At 32.0% G+C, this 14535-nt stretch overlaps 1 protein-coding gene across 1 annotated transcript; it reads left to right on the top strand.

The window, feature by feature from the left end:
• The first annotated feature begins 8915 nt into the window (after positions 1 to 8915).
• LOC107792380 (protein CHLOROPLAST IMPORT APPARATUS 2) lies at positions 8916 to 13924 on the top strand. Its single transcript, XM_016614590.2, has 3 exons — positions 8916 to 10867; positions 11840 to 11995; positions 13687 to 13924. The coding sequence occupies exons 1-3, from the start codon at positions 9797 to 9799 to the stop codon at positions 13732 to 13734; spliced, it is 1275 nt and encodes a 424-aa protein (XP_016470076.1). The 5' UTR covers positions 8916 to 9796; the 3' UTR covers positions 13735 to 13924.
• The last annotated feature ends 611 nt before the right edge of the window (positions 13925 to 14535 follow it).

Consider the following 14535-nt stretch of genomic DNA (forward strand, 5'->3'; position numbering starts at 1 on the left):
GATAATGAATGAGACGATCCTCGACAAACAAAAATACACAAGCTGCGGGGCCCTCTATATGTGTTGGTAAAAATTACTTAGATTTCGGGATGGGCCGTTTAGCAAAATTTCACGACCCTACCGAAGATAATGATACTCTCGTCGCTTTAGGCGCGTATTTAATAATGTTATCTTCTTAAACTCGGGTGCACATTTATGTGACCCAAATCCAAATCTCAACAAAGTTGAAATGTGTCAATAACACGGGTGCATTGATGTGACGTGGTTCGAGATGTATTTTCATGATGTTGCAATTCTCGGTAAAAATAATAATAATAAAAGCGGTAAACAGTTAAAATTTGCACATAGGATTCAACATGTATTAAAATCAGATAAATAAGGCGAATATGATAGTTGAGTGACCGTGCTAGAACCACGGAACTCGGGAATGCCTAACACCTTCTCCCGGGTCAACAAAATTCCTTACTTAGATTTCTGGTTCGCGGACTGTAATACAGAGTCAATCTTTTCCTCAATTCGGGATTCAACCGGTGACTTGGGACACCATAAATCTCCTAAGTGGCGACTCTGAATTAAATAATAAATCTCGTTTCGATTGTCCCTTAATTGGAAAAACTCTCCCTACGCCCCTGCGGGCGCAGGTGAAAAAGGAGGTTCTAAAACATCCGGATCTACATTTTCACCAATAACAGTAGTAAAATGGTGCTTGAGGTAGAAAATTTTAGGTCCAACCGAGCTGTTGCCCCCAGAACTGTATAGAGGGATAAATGGTGATCGGGCATGCTTTCCCGGATGCCTTGTTCTCCCCGGATGCATAGGTGTTGCATCATCTTGTATGGGCTCTCCAAACATAACCAACTGGTATATGTTGTCGGGAAATTCAAAATCATCTAGTGTGACCCCATTCTTCTCAACTCCTAATCCTTCTGAATCACCTAGATCCACATACTGTGCATCTGCACCTTCATTGTCATGTTCCTCAATGACCTGTTTTGACTGAGCTGCTACTGTCACTCCATGAATTGGGGACTGTGCATTGATATCTTCCGTAACTGTAACACAATTCATATCAATTTTAGCAAGAATGTTAAAATTTATAAACAACAAGAAAATATCTCTGAGTGACAGTATGATACCTGCTTTGTCTTCATCAGCTGCAACTTGAAAATGTGTATATAAATCACCATGTGCTGGAAGATTTTCTTGACCAACTGCACCTTCAACATGTTCTGTTTTACAATTAAAAATGGTAAATAATACTGGATAATGGTGGCTTGAAAGGTGTAGCATATGTGTAGCAAAATTGTTGATATTTTGTGGATAAGTGTAAATATGTTAATTGTACACTGACAAAAATTATAGATATTTTGTAGGTATTTTGTAGATACCTATTTTGCTGGTGCTTTCCTGCACTTGTTCCCCAATATTGAACTGAAAATGCTGATTGTTCAAGTCTTTTTGTTGGTCATTGTTTTTTGTTGAACTACCAGCAAACTGAATATTTTATGTTAGTTTGTATATATTTTTTCATTGTCTAAATTGTTTTGCTATCAAAATAAAAGTCAGTTCTTACCTTTGCATCATCTTGGACATTTCTAATGTTTATCATTTGCAAAACAGACTGCACAAAATCATTTATAAACCCTCGAAGGCTATCGAGTTTTACAAAGACAGCTTTCCTAAAATTTTCAAGTTTTCTATCAACCTACAAGTTACAATATAGTAAGTTGTTAACTTCATAATATATCCTAACATACAATGCAAAAACATGTGCAATTATATAAAGATATATATCAGAATTTACAAATTTGTAGATATTTGGTAGACAGTTTATGAAATGTAGATATATTGTAGATAACTTATAGATATATTGTAGTTTATATGTATTACCTGCTCAATTCCTTTTTCTAATTTTCTGATCTTCTTAGAAATAGACTCCTTGTCCTCTTCTCCATTTGTTTGTTTGGGTTCCAACGTAGGAGGATCAGCATTGGGAACCTCATATGTTTGTTCACCTTCTTGAACTTTGTACTCATTTTGTCGGGCAAAATCAGCACTGCAATCTCTTCTCCAGATTCAACTATGTTGGTAAACTGAATGAGGAAAATAAATTACCAAATGTAGAATACTTGTAGATATGTTGAAGGTAAATGTATAATCATAATAAAAGAAACTATACTTTTATCCACTCAGGCTTTATCATCTTCTCTTCAAAAGACAGCTAATCAAATCTGCCACGTAGTAGCTGACCATCTTAGTATGTGAGGTATTGAGTTAGAACACCTTGTAGCTGGATCAGTGCTGACAGTCGAGCAACACTCATAAATCCATACTTGCAATAATAGTGAGCATCCCCGTATGAGATAAGAATGTACATACGGATTTAGTCTGTGCCTAACAGATTCTATCATCTGGGTGAAAGATTTAATACCCCATGGGTATGACTTATACTGCCTAGATTCTACCAAATAGAACCTAAAGTGATCTACAAAAGAAACATGATCTTTGTCCGAAGGACAAATGAAAAATTCTAAAAGATAAAGGATGCACAACTTCACCGCATCCTCATCGTTTATCCAGGATCTAGTGGTTACTATCTGTTTCAAATAAGACTTCTCCGCTTTTAATTTGTTAGGAAAATAACTGCTCATTATTTTGCAAACATAAGTGGGAGTATAACCAAAATCAGTAACCTGGGTAACACATCTTAGACCAGTAATTAATGCAAACTCACGCAATCCAAAATTTAATGTTTCACCCTTTAACTATACAGAAAAATATGATTCATTGAATTTGGTCAATTCATACTTCATCAGAAGATGAATGGCTTGGTTTTGCATGCATATGGTGGGAAGAGACAGTAAGTATCCAAAACACGTCTTTTTGAAAAGATTCAAACCATTTGAGGATAGAAGCTCTTTAATCTGGCTAGAAATGCTAGGATCACACAAAGTGTGGAATCTAAGCACCATATAATCAACATTATGTGGGGCAAAAAACTGTCCATTCTGCACAAATAATAAATTAATTCACACTACTAAAATGCATAAAAAGGATAAATTCATCTACATTTTTCTACAACATAACTACAAATGATTACATAATACCTACAATTTAAAGCATTTTCTACAAAAAGGCAGCAACAAAAGATAACTACAATTCTGCTTCAAATATTACAAGTTACCTAACAGTATAACTACAAAAAAACTACAAAATATCTAAGACTAAGCAGAACATCACAACTACAAATAATCTTCAAAATTAAGACAATTAATCTACACTTGTCTAAATCACGTAGAACGCAGATTTAACAACATAACTACAAATGATTATATAATATATATAATTTAAAGCATTTTCTACAAAAAGGCAGCAACGAAAGATAACTACAATTCTGCTTCAAATAGTACAAGTTACCTAACAGTATAACTACAAAAAAAACTACAAAATATCTAAAACTATAAAGGCAAACATCACAACTACAAATAATCTTCAAAATTAAGACAATTAATCTACACTTGTCTAAAACACGTAGAACACAGATTTTACCATCCTAAACCAAACAAAAAAATTAGAAACGAAACTAATAAATGTTTACCTTCGCCAATGATTGGTTCCGAACAATTTTAGGGTGTTTTTTTTAATGTTTCTTCATTTTTAGATTTTTCGAACCAGGAGACGCCTTTGCTTTCTTTCCTGTTTGAAGATTAGGGACCTCTTCTACAAAGTCGTCGTCTATAGAAATCTCTTTTCCTTTTCGTTTGACTTGTTTGACTGGTGTAGAAGTTTCTCCAGCATCTACATCGTGTTTTTGTTTGGTTCTCATCTCGGCTCTGATTTGTCGGGGAGAGGAACTATGAGTAGTATCTGCAATTGCATGTGGAGATTTGCCTTGCTTTTTGGGTGATTTTGGGGATAAAACACCCAAATCAGAGGAGGGTATATCAGCTACTGCTGATTTTTTAGGACTCTTTTTCGAAGCTTTGTTGTTCTTCATTGATGAACTTCAACTGGAGTAAAATGGGGAACCAATTTGTTTGAAGGGTTTCTTCAATTTTCTATGATTTTAGAGGGAGATTGGGTGGTTTCAGAAGATAGAAAATGGTAAAAAGAATGTGGGTATGGGTAAAAAGAACGCGGGTACGGGGCTGAAGGGTTAGGAGAGAAAAAGTAAGGGATGAGTGGAGATACTGGAATTAAACGGAAATCCTTTAATTAAGGAGTAAAAAACATCTCATTAATTATACCCTTAATTAATTATGGTATAAAAATGGTAATTTGGTATACTAAGTGTAATTAAGTCAAACCTTAAACATTGAGGGTAAAAAGGTTTCCTATGTGACATAGGAATATAAAAATTTCTTCAAAAAATTATAGGGTAAGAAATGAGGCCCCTTAAAATTGGGAGCCTAAAGCTTGGGCTTTAAAGGCCTTACCCAAAAGTCGGCCCTGGACCTAGGGAGACTATATTACTTTTTAGGATTAGAGATACTATACAAGCATAATGAAGTAATAATCACACAAAGGAAGTTTACAACTGATCTGCTAAAAGAGTTTGAGTATTTGCATTACACATCCATGTCCTCTTCCATTGATCCTTCAACAAAGTTGAAAGTAAACTGATGTCAATTTTCTCACAAACCCTACTCAATACAGAAAGCTAGTGGGGAAACTGAACTTTCTTGGCAACACAAGACTTGACATTGCTTATAGTGTTCAACATCTCAGCCAGTACATGCAGAACCCCAGAGACTCACCTTAAAGCTGTTATGCATGTACTTAGATATTTAAAGGGTGTTCCTGGTCTGGGGATCTTCTTATCAAATAGTGCAGACTACAGGTTGAGAGCTTTTTGTGATTCAGATTGGGCAGCTTTTCCTAAGATTAGGAAGTCAGTTAGTGATTATATTGCACTGCTTTGGGACAGTCCAATCAGTTGGAAGTCGTAGAAACAATGTCCTTATCTTCTGCAGAAGCAGAGTATAGATATGTCAGGAAAGTGGTTGCAAAACTTGTTTGGATGTACAAGTTGCTCGAAGAATTAACTGTGCCTCTAACTCTTCCCATTCCAGTCTATTGTTATAATCAAGCAGCCTTACACATTGCAAGGAATACAGTATTTTATGAGCGGACAAAGTACATAGAAGTGGATTGCCACTTTGTAGGGACAAGCTAATTGAAGAGTTAATTTCCTTTCATTATATCCACAGAGAAGAACAGTTGGCATACATCTTTAACAAGTCTTTAACAGGAATCAAGCACTCATCTTTGCTTCGCAAGTTGACAGTGAGTACCTCCCTTCCAACTTGAGGGGGGGGGGTGTTGAGATTAGGATTGTATTGTATCTAATTTGTAGCCACATTTGTTAGGAAGAGCTATTATTGCAATCGGTTGGTTAAGTTGTTAGTAGTTAATTAGTGGCAGTTAGATCGTAGCTTAGTTAGTGGCACCTGTATAACAACTTGTATAAGTAGGAGCACTCTCATTTTTTCTTTCTCAGTGAATGAAGATCATTTTTCCTAATTCAGTCCAAATTCTCTCTTCTCGAAGCTTCTTCATTATCTCCGAGCTCCATGAATTTCAGCCATGAGAGCTGAGTTTCAAGTCAAATTCTTCCATTAATTATCAATTTTGTTATAAATATTATGGTCCTATAAAACCTTCTCTCTTTAAACTTTTAACACCACAAGGTTTAAAAATATTTTTTTCTTAAATTTTGTTCCGAGTCAAATTATGGCATATATATTAAAACAGATGGAATATTAGTTATAAAGTTGTGCTCCTTCAGTGTATTTTCTACGTGACACAACACAATGAACTTTCCTCCAGTAGAATTCTTTAAATAACTTTGCTTTTGATTTCTCAATCGATGTCCGTAATTTTTGACTAATTAATCTGAATTTGAGCCACAAAGTTTTACTTTAGGATAAAACGTTCCTTATAAAATGTGATTCCAATTTAATGCTCGAACTCACAATTTTTGGTTAAGAATAAAGGTTATTTATCACCGTACCATAATATGTGATGGCCATTAAACATTTCAAACTTGTTGAGTACACATAACATTCTTGATTTAATTTTGAAATGTCTAACTTTCTTATGTATCTAAATTGGTGTTTTCTGTGCATGTGCTAAAGAACTTACATGTGTTCCTATTTCATTTAAAACACCACCTAACCTCTATTTTACTTCTGCTGTAATAAAGTCTTCACATTATACAAGTAATTATTTGGCATTATGTACAGATTTATTAGCCATCAGGCATGTTTCCACTGTTAGCTTTATTAATTTCTGGATTAATTTCAACCATTATAAGCGTAATTATACGGACTGAAAATGTCAGAGAAGATGATAAATAAATTGGTCTCTTCAAGACACTTCACTTTTCACTATTTAAGCAATTATCTCTTATTTTTAGCATTAAAAATATCTTTCTCGAGTATTAATGACTTAAAATAATATTATAATTATATAATTTCAATAGATAATTAATGATTAATAATTTAAATATAGGTATCTTATCAAGTATAAATGACGTCCTAACAATGGTGAGGCGCTACTAGCATTTCAAGTAAAAGTCTGTCGATTTGCTATTTTAAATACATAATCAAAATAAGCTGATACAATCTTTCTAGAAAAAAAATTTAGTTAATAATTTTGAGTTTATGTTATTCAGCAACTTGTGTAAATTTTGAGAAGATAGAAGGTAAAATTTTAAGATTGTGCAGGAATAAAAAAAAATATACAACCACACACCACACAAATAAATGTATAAGTAATAAATAAATAAATAAACAATGAATTGAATAGAAAAAACCAGTGGAAAATACATATCTAAAGTGTATACAAGGATTAAAATATACAATCTGATTGAGATATTTTGAAAATATCTTATGATAAGGAATCCTTAAAGCCTGTAAAAGGGAAAACCCTGTACAGAAGTCTCTTCAATCAATAAACTGTATTTCAAATAAGGAAAAAAATAAATAGGGACCTTATCTTAAATTAATTTTTATTTTTCTTTATTTTATCCTTATATTGGTGAAATTTAATATTTCTAAGTTCATATATGCCTATTACTCTGAAGCAAAGCATGTCAAAGAAGACTCTTGATACAAATAATCCTCATTCCACCTTCATCAACAACAAGAAATAAAATAAAATCTTAATCTTTAATTAAATTTTTTTATTTATGGAGATAAAACAAAATCTTGATTCCAAGACAATTATTTTACTTCTTTACTTTTCTGAAGTAAAATCGAAATAATTTTTCACTTAAAATCTATAAACGGTCTCGTAGTGAAAAAACAAAACTTTTGCCATTATGTATATGGTTTTCCTCTATACCTAATTTCTTTTTTTCTTTTAACTTCAAAAGTAGCTTGATAATTAGTCTATTCTATCTTGACAATATTACTTCCTCCGATTCAATTTAAATGAGTTAGTTTGACTCGGCAAAAAGATTAAATTTTTTTTTTTAATTTATAGTCTTAAAAGCTAAGGGGTTAAAGATTTGTGGGATCATGACATTTGTGTGGTTATAAAAACTTCTCATTAAGGATAACATAAGTACAATAAAGAGTTTAAAGTTAAATTATTTTTAAATTTAAAAATATGTCATTTATTTTGGAACATATTAAAATAGAAAATACCTTATCTAATTTAAAACGGATTTTTGGAGTATCTTATTAAATTATTCATGAGATAGAAGTCAAGGGGGAGATTTGTGGAAATTAAACTTAGAGGAGTAGTTGTGCAATATTTGTTTAGAAGCCATTGATCATAAATAGGCATACGTTGAATTGACATATGCCACACACAAAGGACCACAAAAGACACCAATAGGGTTTTAATCATTGCACTCATCTTAGATCCAAAAAATTACCACCCCTGTCACTCTTCTAGATACATGTGAAAATCCTCTAACGCCATATAAGATAGTCCACGCCATCCAAGAAAATCTCAACAACCAATCATAACTTGCCATGTCATTAGATAAGAAACACTTTTTAAATTCTTCAAAGAATTTTAGGTATGGAACTAGCAGTTTTATGATAGAACAAAGGAAATCCATGAGTGCCCATGATAAGGATTAGATAGTATCTTCAACCTGTTTTTCACTGCCTCTCTTTGTTACAAAATTGCCCCATACTTGATAATGAAATAACAAGATGACCATGCACCTTTTTTTTTCAAATTTATTATATTCAAGATATTATTGAATTATTTATGAAAAAGAAAGATTTTTTTGAATTGAAGAATTGGAATTTTTGAAATATTTCATTGTACCTAGGACATCTAGATAGATATTTGTTTCCTCCTTTTGTATTTCTCTCTAAAAACAAAAATGACTTGAATAGTTTTCAATATAAGGAAAAGTAAGGTTATATGTTGGATACACGAATAGTTTTAATTAACATGTTTACATAAATTTATTCAATGTAGATCAAATGTATACATACATGGATCATTAGAACTAATTACTATCACATTCGAGGAGGAAGAGATGAAACATTTCAAAGTTTGTTAAATAACAAGTTTGTATCATATTTGACATATTATTATGTATTAGTTCCACATTATCTTTTCTTTATAGTAATTCTTTTTGAGAATCTAAACACGTTTGAACTTATTTCAAACTGTTACTGACTTATTTATAATTAATTATTTCGTAACTGTTTTTGCTTCAAGATCTTGATCCTGATCAATTAGTTATTTGAATCAAGCCAAACACATAATAAGGCATACACTCACAACTTACTAATAAGTCTACAACAAAAAATTTACAAAAAAAATGCAAAAGTAAGGATATTTTAGTAAATGAAGTAAAATGTATAATTGTACTGCAAAAAAAAAAAAAGTGAAAAAAAAAGAAGGCAAATGTATATAGAGAAAAATTGTAACACAAAGCAATAGTGGTCCATTCAATAGTTGTAGCCTTTCTTTGTCCCTTTCTTCTGTACTGATCTCAATCACTCAAAGGCCAAAACACCCCAATCTCTTCACAGACACAGAGGGGAACTGTCTCTGCTATATCTATTAAACTCATCAAGAAATCTTAGCCTTTTATCTTCCTATTCCTCTATATACATCTCCCGTGACCACTGTACCTAAAACCCCTCTCTTTCTTTCTATTTCTCAGGGTTCCATTTTATATATTTTTTCTATATTTATACATATGCCAAACCCCAAAACCCTTCTGAATTCCTTTATTTAAATACCCTCATTTCCATTCCTAGATATTTCTCTACCAAAAATCCCAGTTTTCAAAGTGCTTTCTTGAATTCAGTGCTTTATCTTCTTCCTTAGCTCAATTCTCTCTTCTTCTTAAGTTAGATTTTTTTGGAGTTAGTTAATTCTAAGAGGGGGTTGTTTATTTTAATCCATTTGTTTTGTTTGGTGAATTGAAGCCAAATTCTTGGACTAAGTATAGAGGGAACTAGTGCTGAAAAGTGTTTAGCTCATTGACTTTTCTTTTTATAATAATAATGATTTGAGAAGTTTGGTTTATAGTGAGAAAAGAGTATACTTTATAGGGGTTTGGTTCTATTTCCCATACAAAATAACTCTTCCTTGGAAAACTTCACCAAACCAATACATTCTTGCCAATTGGTACTTTTTCTCTAGCTTCTTTGTTCTTTCCCAATTTGGAAATTTCATTTCTGAATTGTAGACCTAAGAATTCATCTGATTTTTGAGAATTAAGTCTGAATTGCTTAATGGGGTTTTCAAGAATTCATCATTGAATTCCAAGATTTCGAATTCTTGAATTTCTTCTCTGTTTCTCATTAGTACAATGTCTTGTTTAACTGGAGGTGGAAGGGCAACTTATAAATTGGATTTAGAGATTATAAAATCTCCATCTAATTCATGGACTTCACAATCATCTTCACCTTCTTCAACTCTTTCAGAATCTAGCAATTCTCCTATTGCAATTTCCAATAGAAAACCTCGAACTCCTCGAAAAAGGCCTAATCAAACATACAATGAAGCTGCAGCTCTTTTATCCACAGCCTATCCTAAAATATTCAACACAAAACACCTCACTAAGCCTTGCAAATTCACTAAGCCACACTATCCCTTCTCATATGAATCCTCAGAGTTGGTTGTGCCTTACCAAATCGTCGAAAATTCGGGTTTTTTACTCCATCCTCCTTTGCTAGAAAAACCCAATTGCCCAATTGAGCAAAGGTTAATGAGTTCTTGTGACAAACCATGCCAAAGTCCAGGAGAAATTGATTCCAAAGGGAGTAGTTCTTTAGATGTTTGTGATGAATTTCAAGAAGATTTTGATGCAGAGTCTATTTTGGATGAGGAAATTGAAGAGAGTGTCAATATTGATAGTATTATGGGGAAGTTAAATGTGGAGAGTGAATTATTGAAAGAGACCAATTTTAGTTTTAGTTATAGCAATAGCAGCCACCATCACAATTTTGGTACATGTTATGGTTTTCCAATAGGACTAGGATTTGAAAATGGATGCCACCAATATGATTTTGGCATGAGAAATGGGGTGCGACCATTGAGAAATGTCGATGACGGAGATTGGTGGAGGTATCCTAGTGTAAATGTCATCGACATTACACCGAAATTCAAACCGCCGGTAGAAAAAAAGAAAAAGAAAGTAGAGAAACTAGTGGAGTTGAGGGGCTCGGAACCATCATCAACAAAGGATAATTCGATTATTAAGAGGACGAACAAGGACAATTCAAGTCAATCAATCAAAGAAGAGGTAGATGTTCCAAAACCAAAATCGGCGTTGCTCCTAAAATTGAACTACGACACCGTTTTGAACGCGTGGTCCGATAAGGAATCGCCGTTCTCCGATGACATGCCGGGATCGGAGGCTGCCGGAAATGATGTCCAAGTAAGTGTCTTTGGATTCTGTTATTTTAGTTAAATGTAGTAGCATACTAGGATAAACTGCAACATACCTTTGGACCACGACACGTGCATCTCACGCTTTTCTCTTTTTAGTTTCTTAAATATATATTTTTTTAAAAGCTCTACTGCTTTTTAAAGGCTTTTTATTTGACTCTTTATCCTTTTTGTGGAATTCATGACATAATATTCAAGTGTGGTAGTTGGCATCAAAGCGATGTTACAGTCTACTTCTTTCCAGCTTGAAAGTGGGACCTTTTTGACACACTAATGTACTCTTTTAAAAAACTAGAAAAGTTTTTTTTGATTTCTTACCCGGTATTCGGTATCCATATTGGTGTCCGATTAATCCGGGTTCGCGCCAAGAAGTCCCATATTGGGGGTAAAGCGCTCCCTAACAAAGACGACTCCATAACCAGGGCTCAAACTCGAGACCTCAGGTTAAGGATGAAAGAGTATTTACCGCTCCACCACAACCCCTGTTGAGAAAAAATAAAAATAAAAACTAGAAAAGTTCAATATTTTTTCTATTCTTTTTAATATATTTTTCTATTCCAAATTTCCGTTTTCGACATAACTACGTCTATGCATCCTTAACATACAACAAGACATAATGATTGCTATAGTTTTTAATATTACTTTTCTTAATATTTTATTCAAGAATGTGTTTTTAACGTAATAAACTAATAATGCTTCCAAAAGAAATAATGACATTGTTTTATTATCAAATTATTTATTACTATTTCAAGTAAGTCATTCTGTCAAGAGCATATTCTATGATATCAAGTGTCGTTATGATTGTTTTTACACTTTTGCGCCTTCCTTCTTGGTGGCATCTCTTTCTTCTTAGAACTATTTAAATATTAATAAAATTGAAGAATGTACAGGAAATGACATTATTTGTTCCTTTTTTTTTAATTTTTCAAGATTCTGATTTTTTAATTAAATCTGGATGCAGGCCAGATTAGCACAAATAGACTTATTTTCAGAGAACGGAGGAATGAGAGAGGCTAGTGTGCTACGTTACAAAGAAAAACGACGCACACGTTTGTTCTCTAAAAAAATTAGATATCAAGTTAGAAAAGTCAACGCTGACCGACGGCCCAGAATGAAGGTACCGTTATTATGAAAGGATTTAGCTTAGATACATGGATACGTGAAAGAATTTTTATATTATCAATAAATTTAGCTTGTTTTAGCTCGTTGCTTACCTTATTTTCAAGTTAATAATTTCGTTTATTATTTGTAGTTTACCTTTAATTATTTTTTAGATAGTAATATAAAAAAATTCTTGCATTATCAATATTTAAAAGTTAAACTCATCGTGAAAATAGCAGCTTGAGTTTTATGAAAATGTTATTTGGCCTCTAAATTTTCTAAATTCAGTCTTAATGAGTTCATAGTACTTCAAGTGTTCGATTTATATTTCGTTATTTATTATTATTATTATTATTATTATTATTATTATTATTATTATTTTGGCTTGAAAACTAGACAGATGTTGGAAAGGTAGGTTCTCCTTTTTCATTTTTACAAAAGAAAAGGAAAGCTTTTATTCTTTCCTTTCTCTTCCTTTCCCTTATTTTCAGGCTTATATTATATTAAGAAGGTGTCTATTTTTTTTTAATCAGTAAATCACTGTCCCTACAATTTTCTATACATGTTTTTTCGTTTTCTTAATATAAAACAATGAAGGAACAAATGAGCCATATTATATTTATAAATAATTTCTATTTCTCCAAACATAAGATAAACTTTTCTTTGTTTTGACCAGTAACATTAGAAAATGAACTCTTACCTCAATCATTTTGGTAGCACAGTAAAAATCAGTGGATATAATAAGTCAAGGCATTTAAAACTTTAGGGAATGATACTTTTAGTTTCACGATTAACGATAGATATTTGTACTAATAAAGATTGTGGTGGAATGATAAAATTTCTCTATTGTTAATTAGATGTTTGGGTTAAGGTTTTAAAATTTTAAAAACTTATGATAGGGAGCGCTTTCCCATTAATGAAATGAAAATGCAAAAAAAAAAAAAAGAAGAAGTAAAAATAGACATTTCCAATCTTTTCTGAATGATTCTTTATTTTTCAAATCACTTTTTCTTAAATGAATTGTTTTTCCAAATAACTCGGTAATCTTGAAAAATTTGAAAGAAAAAAGTCAATTATAGAGTTAAGAATTCGTTTAATTATTTTTCTTAAATCCTCGTTCATTGGTCATATGTTATTAAATGGAATTATAAATAAATCTAATGAAGAGCAAGAAAATGTTTTCTTTTGGAAGTACGTATAACTCCACTTAATTAACATCAATATAAGTAAATTAGGTTCCTTTTTTTCATTGGGATTTAGTGAATAATCCCATTTCATGTACTCCCTCTGTTCCAATTTATGTGAACTTATTACCTTTTTGGTCCGTTCCAAAAAGAATGACCCCTTTCTAAATTTGGTAACAATTTAGCTTAAACTTACAATTCTAACCTTAATGAGAAGCTTTTATAACCACACAAATACATTGAGTCTCTTTTTGATTTGTTTAGGACCACAAATTTCAAAAGTCTTATTTTTTCTTAAACTTCGTGTCCAATCAAACAGATTCACATAAATATTGGAAGGGAGGGAGTAATTAGTACTCTCTTAATTTCGGCTTGACATTGATAAGAATTGAGTCCGGTTGTATTTGTACAAAGCTAATTTCAATTCAGCCTATAAAGTTCTTTAAAATTATTTGTACACACCCAAATTTATGGTTATTCTATTTGGGACCACAAATATTTATATTTTTCTTAATTCTTGCAGGGTCGGTTTGTGAAAAGCCCAAATTCACCAGAGAGAGAGCTAGGATGAAGAGTTGATTTATCTAGAATTTTAGGATACTTTTCCCTTTTTATTTTCTGGATATTTTCAGTTTTGTTACTTCTATTTCATTATTTTTCTTTTTTAAAGTTATTCGGCCTTGTTACAATTAGAATAAATGTACCAAGGAAGAGACTAGTTAAGACTGAATATGAAGCAGAATAGTTGAAATTTTTTCTCATGTTTGTTTTGTTTGTTTCCTTCTCTAGTTTCATTTGCACCTAGATAATTAGTTTCAGACAAAAGATCTTGGTTTCGACATCTTCTCTATCACACGTTGGTATTACATACTTTTGGAAGTTGGTATTCTTTAATATTTTTTTTAACTGATAAACATAGTAGCTTTTGCTGTCAGTTAATATACTGAAAGAACAATAGATATTCTTAATTTATCAGCTTGATACAACAAGTGAAATAAGTGAATCGATCTAGACCAAAAGGGCAGGTTGTTATACTAAACACCGACGATGTGTAGATTCTGAGAAATACAGGACTATATTAGGTCTATCGTACGATAACCTTATTTTCCATTTCTACAAGATGGAGTTCATAAAATTTTATCGCGTTGTAGATATGTGATTTTTGACCATCCCCAAAATTTTACATATTTTTGTATATAAATATTTAGTTTAGGTCTAATATAGTTATTTTAACTAGTTTTGACTCTTTTACTTTATTTTATCACAAATGAAAATTACAAAAATATTTCTTGTTTTTAGTTGCTTTTAGTTGATATACCTTTGGTAAAACTAAAAAAAATAATACAAAAATAGTACCTTATTTTTATTTTAA

Source organism: Nicotiana tabacum, chromosome 18, assembly GCF_000715075.1.
Source record: "Nicotiana tabacum cultivar K326 chromosome 18, ASM71507v2, whole genome shotgun sequence".
NCBI classification, from domain to species: domain Eukaryota; kingdom Viridiplantae; phylum Streptophyta; class Magnoliopsida; order Solanales; family Solanaceae; genus Nicotiana; species Nicotiana tabacum.

Coding starts and splice junctions, on each gene's coding strand:
- LOC107792380 (XM_016614590.2), top strand. CDS start 9,797: ATGTCTTGTTTAACTGGAGGTGGAAGGGCAACTTATAAATTGGATTTA. Junction 10,868..11,839: donor CTGCCGGAAATGATGTCCAA/GTAAGTGTCTTT, acceptor ATCTGGATGCAG/GCCAGATTAGCACAAATAGA. Junction 11,996..13,686: donor ACCGACGGCCCAGAATGAAG/GTACCGTTATTA, acceptor TAATTCTTGCAG/GGTCGGTTTGTGAAAAGCCC.